Source organism: Montipora foliosa, chromosome 10 (genome assembly GCF_036669935.1).
Source record: "Montipora foliosa isolate CH-2021 chromosome 10, ASM3666993v2, whole genome shotgun sequence".
Taxonomy (NCBI): domain Eukaryota; kingdom Metazoa; phylum Cnidaria; class Anthozoa; order Scleractinia; family Acroporidae; genus Montipora; species Montipora foliosa.
The window spans coordinates 2,241,747-2,254,640 of record NC_090878.1 but is presented as its reverse complement, the minus strand read 5'-3'; the positions used below and the strand labels follow the sequence as shown (position 1 = coordinate 2,254,640).

Here is a 12,894-nt window from a genome sequence, read left to right as displayed (position 1 = left end):
TTTTAGTTATGAAACATACCGACAACATAACATTACGAGAAAATATGGCAGAAGATATATATTAAAGGAGAAAGGACAAGCTGGGTTGCCTGTTCTCGGTTTGCGTGGCCAATAAGAATGTACTGAACCAGTCACGTGGTTAAAGGACGAGTCTTGAATTTCAGACCTCAGACGCGGGTAGTTTTGAGACATGACAATGGCACGGGACAAGTTTTTTTTTGTTGAACATGCCATCCTCTGCGTAACAACCTGCGAAACGCACGGACAATAAAAGAACCAAACAGACAACATTATGTGGTTTACGCGTTATGTCACGGACGCCTCACACACTATATCTCTCATTAACCTATATTGTTTGTCAAGCAAGTTTTCTCGTTTTTCTCGTTTCCGTAACCTTTGCCAGAAGAGGTTGGTTACAAATTAAGCAATTGAGGACTTTTTCCATGTTTACATAGCCCCATCTAAACGCGAGGAGGAATTGGGAGAATTCGAGACAGTTTTGCAAACACGAGACGCAGTCGAGGGCTTGCATAACTGTCGTGAATTCTCCCAACTCCCCGAGTGTTTAGATGAGGCTATGTAAACACGGAAAAAAGTCCTCTATTGCTTTTATAAAATATTTCTCAAAAACAATTCGACAAATGAAGTAAAATGCTGGTTTTCTTGATACACGTTCGTATTTTCCATTAACCAATCACAGCCGTGTTTACATACTCTCATCTAAACAAAGCTATTGACCAATGAGAGTGCGCAAACATGGCCGTCTCATCAAGTGATTAAAAACCATATATTGTTTGATCCCTTTGTGTGTTTTGAATAGAATTTGGAAGCGAACGGCATCAATTTCACGTTACGTAATGGTCTGTAATCGCCGCCATGTTGGTGAACGAAAACAAAAGAACTATCGAAGACCTCTTTCATAATGGCGGACAAACAAAGTATTCTTTTGTTTTAATGCTAATGAGCCTTTCTAACCTCGCTGCGACAAGCAAACCCCAGGTAAGGTAAATTAGCCAAGAGGGTGGGTGGGAGGGGGGGGGGGGGGATCTTTATCGCGTTTCACAGAAAAAAAAATTGCCAGTTTCACGAAAAAAAAAGACCTTTTTTACAAAAACAAATTTTCTTACATTTGTTAACAGCTACAGCCGTCTGCCATAAAGAAACTCATCAGAACAGTTACATTGGAAGGAGTCTCGCGACATTCACGTCTAACGCCACTTAATATACGATAAGGCACGGCATTAAAGCAATATTCAAAGCGAGAGTATAGTTGCCAAAGCCTTGCACCAATCTCTAATCTTTTATTTTCTTCGAGACTAGTCAATACAAGAAAATCAAAACTTTATTTTATGGCTACTATCCTGTCTCTTAAAGTAGTAATTGAAACTCAGTTCGGACCACCTTAAGCTTAATCCAAAATGTTCTCACAATTGCTGGAGTAACTACAGCCTCTTTAATTTCCTTGCTAGCTTCTGACAACGACTTTGAAAAACAATCCTTGCGAGCTCCAAAACTAAGGAATAACGTTAAGTGAAAACGTTCCAAGTTTAGTTCGTATTCTAACAATACAATCTCGAGATACCTCATGTAAGAACTTTTTTTCTACCCCCTCCCATTCGTAGTTCTGCTTTGAATCAGGGAAGTGATTAACGAGTTTAATTACCTAATTATTTAATTATCGGCCCTGGGGTCCGTTTCCTGAAAGTCCCGAAACTTTACGGGCCATTTTCGGGTGTCAAAATTCCCTTTGTATCTCAAGAACGGAGAGGATTTAAGTCGTCAAACTTCAGTGATTTTGATTTTTGTTTCCTTGAAAACATGTTAAAAGATCGGCTTTCAAAAACAAGCGGTTGGCAGTTTCATAAATGACTTTTCGGCGCGGAAACATTTTTTGGGACTTTCGAGAAACCGGTCCCTAGTGCCCCTTTCTCGAAAGTCCCAGTAACTTTTAGAACTCAAAAAGCCATCCGTAAAACTATGATCTGCCTGTTTGGAAAGATAGTCTTTCAACAGCTTTACAAGACCCGAAAGGAAAACAGAACTGCAAAGTTTCAAGCCTTGGACCCGCCTCAGTTTGAAGCTACTAAGAGATTTATGGTCCCCGAAGTACGCCCAATAAGCCACGGCTTCCAAACTTTTGAGAAACGGGCCCCCTAATCGATGTGACCATTATCCGTGGATGTAACAAATTGACTACGAGATAAGATAGCTCCTCTTAAAGTGTGGTTTGTGCTCGGGGCAACGTGACTCAGAAGTTTCGAAAACTTATCAAGGCCCAGAAGTGAAAAGCAATTCCCTAATTCTAGAATGCTGACCCTTTCGCATAAAAAAAATCATTGCAAAGAGCAACGCCCAGGAATGCCTTCCTTTCGAAGGATGCATTGAAAAAAACTTTCGATTTCGAGGAATGCACGTTGAAGACCTTAATGGCAAAGACATCTTGATTATTTTAAACACGTTCCATATTCTCCAACTTTCTTCTTTGGCTTATTCCACACTTTAACACCATCATCCGTTATATGGGATTTGACATTGAGTCGTTTACAACTGTTATTCTTTCCTTTGCTTGATCTTCCTTTCCTCGTCTGTCTTCAAATCAATTCATTTTAAGCTCTCCATTTTCAAACCTTGGCAGAACAGGTAGAATGAGGTTTCCATAGGCAGAGTCTTGTGAGATGAAATATCCTGATGATGTGGCATTTGCGTGCTAAAATAAATGACGGTGAAAGGAAAAAAAAAACGAGGAATAATATATTTACATCCAATAGTCATAGTCATTTGACTTGATTTGTGTTAATTGTTAATTTAAGTTTGCAGTGTCCCCAATTAGTGCTCCAGCGCTAGAACGACTAGCCATTTAAATTAAGTTCCTTTCTTTTCCTTTAAAGGTAAAGGTAAAGTCACTTTATTTAACGTGGGTAGTTCCTTCAGCTACGAGGCTGGTATCAATGGAAGCCGACGGTCCGCCCTTTACCCCCCTCCCTCTGTCAGTGCTCCGTTTTACGGGTATTTAAAGCTATAGCTACACGGATCAAATGAAAGTCGAAAAAGACGTTTAAGTCACCGAGGATCGAACCGGGGACCTCTCGCTCCGAAAGCCGCGCACTAGCCATCTGAGCCACGACTGCTCTTTCATAGTTAATTTACCGACGAGGAGCTTAGCAGTCGTAACTCGTTGAAACGCTCTCGTGCCACGATACACCACAGGGGACTCCACACCATGCTCTTTGCGAATAGTGTGTGAGTTCTTTTACGTCCCAAGTAGCCTGTTCCAGGCTCCCAGATAGTCGGGAAAAAGAAAAAAAAATGCGTGCGAAAAGTGGGTGGGGGCTTACATGCAGTTGTTTTCGTTTTACCCCCAGCATTTTCGCCGGTACCCCTTTCTACACCTGGGTGGAGAGAGGCACTGTGAGAGTAAAGTGTCAATGTCCCCAGCCAGGACCCAAACCCGGGCCACTTGATCCGGAGTCGCGCACTCTAACCTGAGCTGGCAAAGAACTTCTGTGAAAATTCCCACATTTAAAACCTCGTCTTGCGTACACGTAAGCGCAACGTAATGGGCAACCTGAAAACTCCGACCCCCGGTCCATGGACTACCCCGACAGACTACCCAAACAGACTACCCCAAAAATACTACTTCAAGTGAGTACTACTGGTTGTAAGCAGCGTTACAATTAGTGCTTAGCCAAAACATCCATTTTAAAGGGGCTAGGTCACACAATTTTAGGCAATTTCAGCGTTGATCGAATGGTCATAGAATTAACTAAAATATCAAAATAACTGTTCAAAACTATAGAAGATCTCTAACAAAACGCAGGGAAGCCAAGAAGGGACATGGATGGACAAAACTGGAGAGGATTGAAATGGATTGAATTTGGGTAAATTTGAAAAACGTCGGCCCACCGTTTTTCAAAATAACATCAGTCTATATTTAAATGTCATTTACAAAGCTAGAAAATCAGTTGTTATGTGGCCGTGATTTTGAAAATGAAAGACTGTTGCTCCACCAATTTGACGTTTAGAGCTCATAATTAACAAAATTAAACAAAATTACCTAAAATAGCGTGACCTAGCCCCTTTAACCTGGGTTGGTCAACAGTATTTAAGTCTAAGCACCCATTTTAAAAAGGTTAGCTTTAAAAATTGTTGCACCAGTTTCACTTCACTTACATGAAGTAATCGGCCATCACAACAATTATTGAAAGCTAACCTTTTTAAAATGGGTGCTTAGACTTAAATACTGTTGACCAACACTGTTTAAAATGGATGTTTAGGCTTTAATAGCACTATTTGTGACTCTGCTTACGACCAATAGTACTCACTTGAAATAGTATTTTTGAGGTATTCCGTTTGGTTAGTCCATGGACTGGGTAGGGATCACCCCAACTTAATGACTGAAAACCAAAAATGCAATTGGAATAGGGACAGAGCTCAGTTTCTTCCCCCGTCTTAAAGTAGAATAAATCTACTGTGTCATAGTACTCACCTCCAAGGCTTGTCGCTGGCCCAGTGACAGGTCTGTTGGGTTGCGTATGACCTGAAGATAATTAATATTGAATTTAAGGCTAAGAATGTAGAGAAAGCAACATTGTGATGCTGTCTGCCAATCAGTCAGTTGGTCATTCAGACATTCAATCACTACAGTCAGTAATGAGTAAGTCACCTATCAGTCAGTTGGTCACTTAGTCAGTCAGCAAGTCAGTTAACTGGACTGTCAGGCATCCTGTCTACGAGTCTATCAATCTATCAATCTGTCAATCAATAAGTCAGTCAGTCTATCAGTCACAACATTAAAATTCTATACCTTTTTGCAGATATGGTGGCCATTTTGATTTCTGTTGTTTCAAATAGCTATTATGGGATGCCCAGGGGGCAAATACATATTAAATTATTTGCCTCCTGAGAATCCCATAATGTCTTTCGATACAATAGAAATCAAAATGGCCGACATATCTGCAAAAAGGTCTATTATTTATTGTTAGTGATACTTACTGGGGCTTCATGTGGTTTGAAAGAAGTGGAAGGATCTGCTCCTGTTGTACGCACGGTAGAGAGATTCGTCCTGAGAACAAACAAAACATTATTTTTCTCAATGCCGAAGCTAGTATAGAGTTGTGAATACATACATGACAATGAAGGACAAACAAGCTGCAGCACTATGTAAAAGCAATTACAATGGGCGTCAAATGTACTGTATATGTACATGGGATTTCAACCAAAAGGCAGGTCAAAAATTAATGCAGCGGGGTAAAGGAACCTTAAAACTGTGGGTTGGGATGGGGGGGGGGGGGGGCGGTCTTGAGGGAGGAGAAAGTACCCCTCTTGCACACAAAAACCTACACACATGCTTTAATTGATGCGTGAGTGTTGAAATACACTCAAATTGCAAAGAGCAAAAATGTTCACTTTTTCTAACATCTAACAGCCATGTAGAAAACTTAAAAAACAGTCATTCTGTTGAAACCATTTCAGACTTATACGTCCAAAATCAACAGTGTCCTTGAACAAGTAAAACCAGAATCCTTTTAAAATAAAAAATAAAAAAAAAAGCCATCCAAAAAGATTACTAATTTTCTATTATCATTTCAATAATTTTTGTAAAGACTCTTTGGCCATACTATTCATGACAAATTCAAGTCAAGTTGCCCAAATCCTGAGCATTTTTCCCTGAAAATTCTAGTGGGCCAATAAGTTCCCTGAGAGACTGAAACCCATCCAAAAAAAAAACTAGCATTCATATATATTCATACACAATCATCAGCTATAGGCAACTATTATGAAAGCAAATCGCGACTGAGCGTACAGTTGAAGTATTTTGCCAACTTTGGAACGAGATTATGGAACTCTCTTCATCCTGACTGGTGTGCGCTTACAAAAAGACCATTCAAAAAACGAATTAGGAAATTTCTGCTTACAGTACACGGAGTTGAGGAGGCTTATGTTGATACCTACTCATTGATAACAAAACTGAATAACAATTACAGTATTTACAATCGTACCCTACAATTCTGTTTTATTCCTTTATTCATTCACTTATTTTAATAATATTGTAATAATTTATGCAACGTTTCTTCAGTCTGACGATTGTATAATCCCATTGTGTATTGTTAGGTTTTATTTTATCTTAATATAGTTTCTAGCAAGTTTAGTGCCATGTACGCTATTACACTGCACGCCCCGATTAGCATTGCTATACACGTGTAGTGCTCATTGTAAAATGTAACTGTAATTTTGAAAATAGACTTGAACTTGAAATTGTCTGAAAAAAATAAAGATGACTGTCCATTTGACTTAGTTTTAAAATCTGAAAATAATAATTATCACAATATCACAAGTCAAAATGCTGTAATTTGAAACAAGCTGAGGCAAGAAATATCTTGTGATAGCATATGATACACTATGTGCTGTCTTGTGATTTGTTGGTACATAACTTTTAATAAGTATCAACTTTGTCAAAGACTCAGCAAACTACTGGTGTATCGAGCATTTAATGTATTATATACTTCTATCGTATTTCACTGCTGACTACCGGTAATCAAGCCATTTAGGTAACTGAAGGGAGATCAAATGCCTGTTGACTGAGATGCCCTGTCAGTAATGGAATCCTGAGACCGCTTCCAAAAGATATTACATGAACATGAGACAACTTTTAATGACAGGTAGATGGCTTTAGTTTCTTTTCTGTGGGAGAATTTTATGAATATTGTTATTTTTATGTTTTTCTATTTTGGACAAACTTCTCCACTTAGGAGTATTTCCATGTCAACATGCTGAGCAAGGTCGGGCTCTTGCCAACAAAGTTTGGGGTTTAAATACTGTACAAAACAGAAAACTGTACAATAAGGCAAAACAGGATAATAATAATTATTATTGGGTAAACAGAACCACAGCTCTTCCCTGCTTGATACATGTATGCATGTCACCAAAATGCAATGTTGCCAACAATCATAGTTCAATATTAGCACTTAACAATTACGTGCTGTTTCAGGTTAAGCTTCACAGGTGAGGCCAGCTTCATAAACACTTACCCTACATTAGCAGCGGTGCTGCCTTGACCTTGATTTAAAAGCATCTGCCGTTTTTGCTGTAAGTCTTGAAGAATCCTTCGATTCTGTGATTCTGTTATGAAAAAGTAGAAGCATTAATTTTATGTCCAGAAATGCTGCTAATCAGATACCAGCTCAATTTACATGTAGATAAACATCATCAACTGGGTCCTTAATTAAACCCTTTCTCCCTTAAACCAGTAATAAAGTGCTACCAATGGGAATTTTCCCATGACTGCAAAGGATGTTGGGAAGGCTACTTTGGCAGACCCTGCGCTTGGCAAATTCTTCGATTTTGTCTTGACTGGATAGCTTCAGAAGTTTGATGCGCACAATCAAAACCTTAAATTACACTCACAGGCATGAGCTTTTCTGTGAACAAGACTGCTGTTAGGGGCTCCAGGGTAATCATTCCCTTTGTGTGTCAAGAGAAAAAATTCTGAAGGAATCAGAGTGGGAGCATCTTGGCAATTGTGCCATGAAAGCCACAGCCTACATCTGTGTGCAGTGGCCAAAGAAGGACAGGTCTAAAGTACAGGTCACTTTTCACAGGTCATTAGGCCTAAAATGATGTTTAAGTCTATTAGAGTTTGGGTTAGGGTTAGGTCAATTTGAAATTGGGACACAAATATAATTAAGCTCAGTTTGCATGAGCAGCACTCGAACCATTGTTCTCTTGAGCGTTAGCCTTGATATTGATGATGAGCCCACAGAATGACAGAGAAAAACTCTGACCAACAACTGAGTTACATGTACTAGGTCAGATTGAAGACTAATGAACAAGTGAAGGGGTACCGGTATATTAATTTTTAAATGATAGGTTTATTTTGAGAAGGGGGGAAAGCAAGAGTACCTGGAGAAAAACCACACGGAGCAGAATAGAGAACCAAGCAACTCAACCCAAACGTGATACCAAGTCTGGAAATCAAACCGGGAACAGAATGATGGGAAGAACATGCTTTCACCATCGCACCATACCTGCTCCATCACACCATACCTGCTCCCTTCAGATAGTGGTTAAATCGTACTTGAAAATTACACTACCTAACTTATGCCAACTCTCCTGGATTATCCAGGAGTCCCGGATCCATATGGAGTGAATCTCCCATTCTCCCAAATGGGTCATCAAATCTCGCAGATAAAAACCACTTTGAACCTTTTAAAGACTTTCTGCCATTGTAGGCTCAAATTGCATCCCCAAATTAAAAAAATTTCGATTTTTCAAACTTTTTTCATGGTGTCTTAATTAATTAATGTATTTCTTCATCTCTGAGTTTGAAACACACATTGACAGGGGAGGGGGGGGGGGGGGGTTGGGGGGCTAGATGAAAAAAAAATTCCCACATTTTAGATCTCCAGAGGTTGGTATCTTTGCTACTTCTCTACAATATATTACCTTTAACGACCTTACAGTGGACAGATCATTATAATAAACAATGTGGCCCAAAAAGGAAAATATAAACTCGCAGTTGATTTGCATTTTGTTGGATGAGATCGAGAACGGCTATTGTGTTTTCAAAATGCTTAGATGAACTACAATGGGAATCAAGATAGCACCTAAAGACAACTAGATATATCTATAGAAATGTAAGTGCTACATGACCAACTTTGCAACTAACTAAGCGTCAAGGTCGGTTTCCGTTGCCTACGATTTCACGGCAGCTAAACCCAAAAAGTAACACAAACCTTGTCCTCCTTGCGGTTGAAATGCCATCGTGAAGTACTGCCCGTTTCCAAAGCTATGACAGTTTAGTTGTAATTACAGAAAATCGTCAATGATCGTCCGCCATCTTACACCTCCGTTTGTTATTTCGCCCCAGTCTTCCTTTGAAACCGATTTTTTCACGACTGTCACGATGTCTGTCACGTTACGAACACGTTGTCAATTTACACATGTATTCCGTCACTTTAATTTTAGTCGTAAATTCTACCTTGAGTACATGTTTTCTTACCACTCATTTAATAAGCTGAGTTTCTTTTATCAGAACAGCAAGTTATTTTGGCCTTCCTATCGGAATCAATTGCAAAGGTACCAGCATTACTTTTAAAAGCTGTTGACAGATACTGATATGGAGAAAGAGAGGATGTTGATTTTCCTGCTTCTTTATTTGGCCACTATTAACGCAGGTGAGAGGTGAGGGCTTAGATTCATTCGTCCATGTCGCATTTGTAAAACGTCTGGAGACATTTCCATATTGCATGTGAACTGTTTACTGGTTAATGTGGTGGTGGTAATGATGATGATGATGATGATGATATCGATGATAGTGTAAACAATAACAACTTAGTCCCGTGAACCCTAGTTCTGTAGAAATCGGGAAATATGCTGAGAAAAACTCTTGGAGCAAAGTGCTAAGAACTAAGTAAAGCTTCCCACATGTAACATTATGTTTGGGAATGAAACACAGGACAGTGACATTGGCAGAGGGTAATATTATTGCTGCCACCATTGTGCAAACATTGGTCCTCAGAAAAAAACTGTTTTTGACAAGAGGAAAACCAGAGTACCTGGAAATTAACCTCTTGGAGCACAGTAGAGAACTAACAAACTCAACTTACATGATGTTGAGTGACTGAATGGAACCTGGGTGACATACATGTATTTGTGGAAGGTGTCATTGCTTTCATCACTGCACCAACCCTGCCGTCAGCAATCTTCCATCTTCCCTCTACTCTTCCTCCCCTGCTCCAACACTACATTCATCCTCCTTATCTTGTTGTTTGAGGCAGAATTCGTGATTTAAGTTCATGAAGAGGGGGAAGGGAGTTAAGAACGCCCCTTGCAATTTAAAACCACTTGTTGAGTTGTTGAGGTTACTTGTAGTCAGTCAATTAAAGAATGCAACTAACTGTTGATGGATTAACACACTGATTCCTCAGGTGACCGAGGACGCCCCCAGTTGACAAGTAAAATCGTCTGGCGTCAGACAGGGTAAAATCATCTGGCATTAATTAACAGAGTAAAATCGTCTGGGATTAGACAGAGTAAAATCGTGTGGCGTTAGACAGAGCAAAATTGTCTGGCGTTAGACAGAGTAAAATCGTCTAGCATTAGACAGAATAAAATCGTCTGGCATTAGACAGAGTAAAATCGTCTAGCATTAGACAGAATAAAATTGTCTGGCGTTAGACAGAGTAAAATCGTCCAGCATTAGACAGAATAAAATCGTCTGGCGTTAGACAGAGTGAAATACTGTGGCGTTAGACAGAGTAAAATCATCCGGCATTAGACAGAGTAAAATCTGTTAAGTTTAACTCCCAGGAGTTAATGATTTAAATGAACACATGCAGTAAACTGTAAGCAGTACTGTAGCCAATGCTTGTGTACTTTATTGATTTCTTAGAACTAAAACTTCATCAAGCTGTTGTGATATCACGCCATGGCAGTCGTACCCTGCTCAGAAAAGACCATAAGACGTTCGAAGAAGGGACAGACAGCCAGTTGACTGTGAGAGGAATGGATCAGATGTTTAGAGCTGGGAGCTATGTTCAAAAGCATTATCGGAATTCCAAGGTTTTGCCCAGCAATGTGTATTCTCCTGCAGATATTTATGTGCAGTCCAGTGACTATTCAAGAACACTCAATAGGTAAGAAGACTTGTAGCTTGATGGCGTCAGACAGTTTAACGAAAGAATGCATACCACTGAATGTAGTCTGCACAGGCAGTTTTCAAATGACTGTTGGAAGCAATTACCGGTATGTGATTGCAATAATTATTGCAGCTATGCTTAGTGATTGGTTTTAAAATCTTGCACCAGTTTATCAACCAACAAGACAATAGGCCTTATCACAGAATTTTTCACAATTTCTGAATCGCAACGTTAAAATACTAGGTAGAAGATTGTATTCACCAAGTTTGAAGGATGTAGCTTGGCTAGAAGACGCTCAGTTAATTTTTTGAATTTTCCACACATTTGTCTGTAAATCTGGCTGGGTAGACAAACGTCTAGACGCAGTTCGTGGGAAAAAAATTTAAAGACAAATGTATGGAAAATTAAAAAAAATTAGCTCAACGACCTATAGGAAAGCTACATCCTTCAAACTTGCTGAATACAATCTTCTACCTGGTATTTTAACGTTGCGATTCAGAAATTGTGAAAAATTCAATTTTGGAAGAAGTTATTTGCTATCGGATTCCCATACAAACACTGTAATTTCTGACCGCTTTGCCTACCCGTTAAGATGGCGTCGAAAACCGTGATAAGGCGTATTCTCGTCCCCAGAGTCCACTTTTCTTTTGTTCAGTGATAATCTCCGAGAAAGAATGCTTTGAAAATTTAAAATCTTAAAAAAGAATGAGATCATTAGCTTCTCTTCCACCCAAGAATTTTTGATAGGTAATGACTGGCTTGTTGTCAAAGCTAAAAGGCGTAAAACTGGAGATTTAACTAAGTTTAACAAGTTCTTTTACCTTTTGAAGGAAATTGTAATTTGGTAAATAATAGCATGATGCCTTTTTTGAGAAAATTCATATGTTAATCAAACATGATGTAAAAAATGATGTCAGCAAAGATTCCCTTACATACCGAAGCTATGATTACTTTGAATGACTTATAATGGAGATGATTTCTGATCAGGATGTCAACACAAGAACAATTATATTATTATAATGCCCTTCATTCCAACCTGAATAGCACACAATCACCTGCATGTTACAAACTATGCTGGTCTGCCTGTCTCATCTTCTTTTTTAGTGCATTAAGCTTCCTCCTTGGACTATATCCACCAAGAAGAAATCAAACACTCGTTACAGATGCTGGAAATTTTAGTGCACCTTATGATATTCAACAGGTTGGTATCATTTTGGTTTCTAGTCATTATATTGTTTTACCATATGATGAAAAATGCTGACAAAACCATTAGCTCTGTTTCTAGAGTGCCAGACCACTTCTTATACCTGAAGCTGGTGAGGTGATACTTGCAGAATGCTTGATATTTAGCTCTAATCCCAGATGATAAATCGCTGGGTCATGGAAAAAACAAGGTTAAAATCCTGTTTGGGGAAAACTCACTTGAAACCTAGTATCTTCCAAACTATGACTCCAGAATAATACCAATCGTATTAGAAAGCTGCAAATCATCTCAGGGAGTGGAGGATGGGGGGGGGGGGGGGGGGGGGAGAGGTGGGTGGGGCACACCCCTTGCACCGTCCCCCTAGATCTGCCCCTGTAGATTTTACTCTGTCTAACACCTGACAATTTTACCCATCTAAGGTAAAGGTAAAGTTCCTTATTTTAATAAGGGTAGCATGTGGTCATCGGTACACACCTTTTACCCCCCTTCCTCTGTCAATGCTTGGTTTTATAGGTATTCAAAGCTACAACTTCAGGAATTAGAGAATTTCAAATTTCTAGCCTCCATTCCCTTTTTCTTTGCTTCTAATACCTCCCATTTAGAAGCCATTTTATCCAACTCTTATCTTCATCTTCTTTGAATTGTACCAAGGTTCCCATACACACTGTTGCTGTGCAAAATGACCAAGTTCTTCGTGGGTGGTTGGCGTGTCCTCAGCTGAACAAAAGACTGGCAACCTTCTATAAGAGTAAAGACTTTAAGGAGAAGGAGAAGGAAAGTGCTCCATTGAGGAAAGCCCTGGAAATAATCTTGGACGTTGAGAAGATCGAACTTAAAGATTTCTACAATGTGTAAGATATAATGTAACTAATAGTAATAATATTATTTCAATAAAATACATATCGGTAATTATCAATAAATCTGAGCTTGTGCTGTTCTTACCTTGCAAACAATGTTCACTAAATGCATGCAACTCAATTAAAACTAGTAGGTGATTGTGCCCTTTGAAGAAGTGAGAGAAAAGGTAAAGGTCTTTATTTTACGAGGGTAACA

General features: G+C 39.2%; 2 protein-coding genes across 4 annotated transcripts in view; one reads left to right on the top strand and one right to left on the bottom strand.

Moving 5' to 3' along the window:
• Positions 1–1,284: 1,284 nt before the first annotated feature.
• On the bottom strand, positions 1,285–8,880 carry LOC137973371 (SOSS complex subunit C homolog). The gene is made up of 5 exons (XM_068820168.1): positions 8,733–8,880; positions 7,029–7,119; positions 4,993–5,062; positions 4,487–4,537; positions 1,285–2,707 (listed from the first exon to the last, which is right to left on the bottom strand). Exons 1-5 carry the CDS (start codon positions 8,758–8,760, stop codon positions 2,597–2,599), a joined length of 351 nt encoding a protein of 116 aa, XP_068676269.1. The 5' UTR covers positions 8,761–8,880; the 3' UTR covers positions 1,285–2,596.
• LOC137973370 (prostatic acid phosphatase-like) overlaps positions 6,439–12,894 on the top strand; it is an 11,268-nt gene continuing 4,812 nt past the window's right edge. Inside the window, exons 1-5 of one of the 3 annotated variants that reach the window (XM_068820166.1) lie at positions 6,439–6,659; positions 9,032–9,173; positions 10,391–10,634; positions 11,742–11,838; positions 12,493–12,692. In XM_068820166.1, coding sequence (XP_068676267.1) covers positions 9,116–9,173; positions 10,391–10,634; positions 11,742–11,838; positions 12,493–12,692 — 599 coding nt within the window. In that variant the 5' untranslated portion in view covers positions 6,439–6,659; positions 9,032–9,115. Of the gene's footprint in view, positions 6,660–8,907; positions 9,181–10,390; positions 10,635–11,741; positions 11,839–12,492; positions 12,693–12,894 lie in introns of those variants that run through there. The other 2 variants (XM_068820165.1, XM_068820167.1) reach the window with 2 other exon arrangements.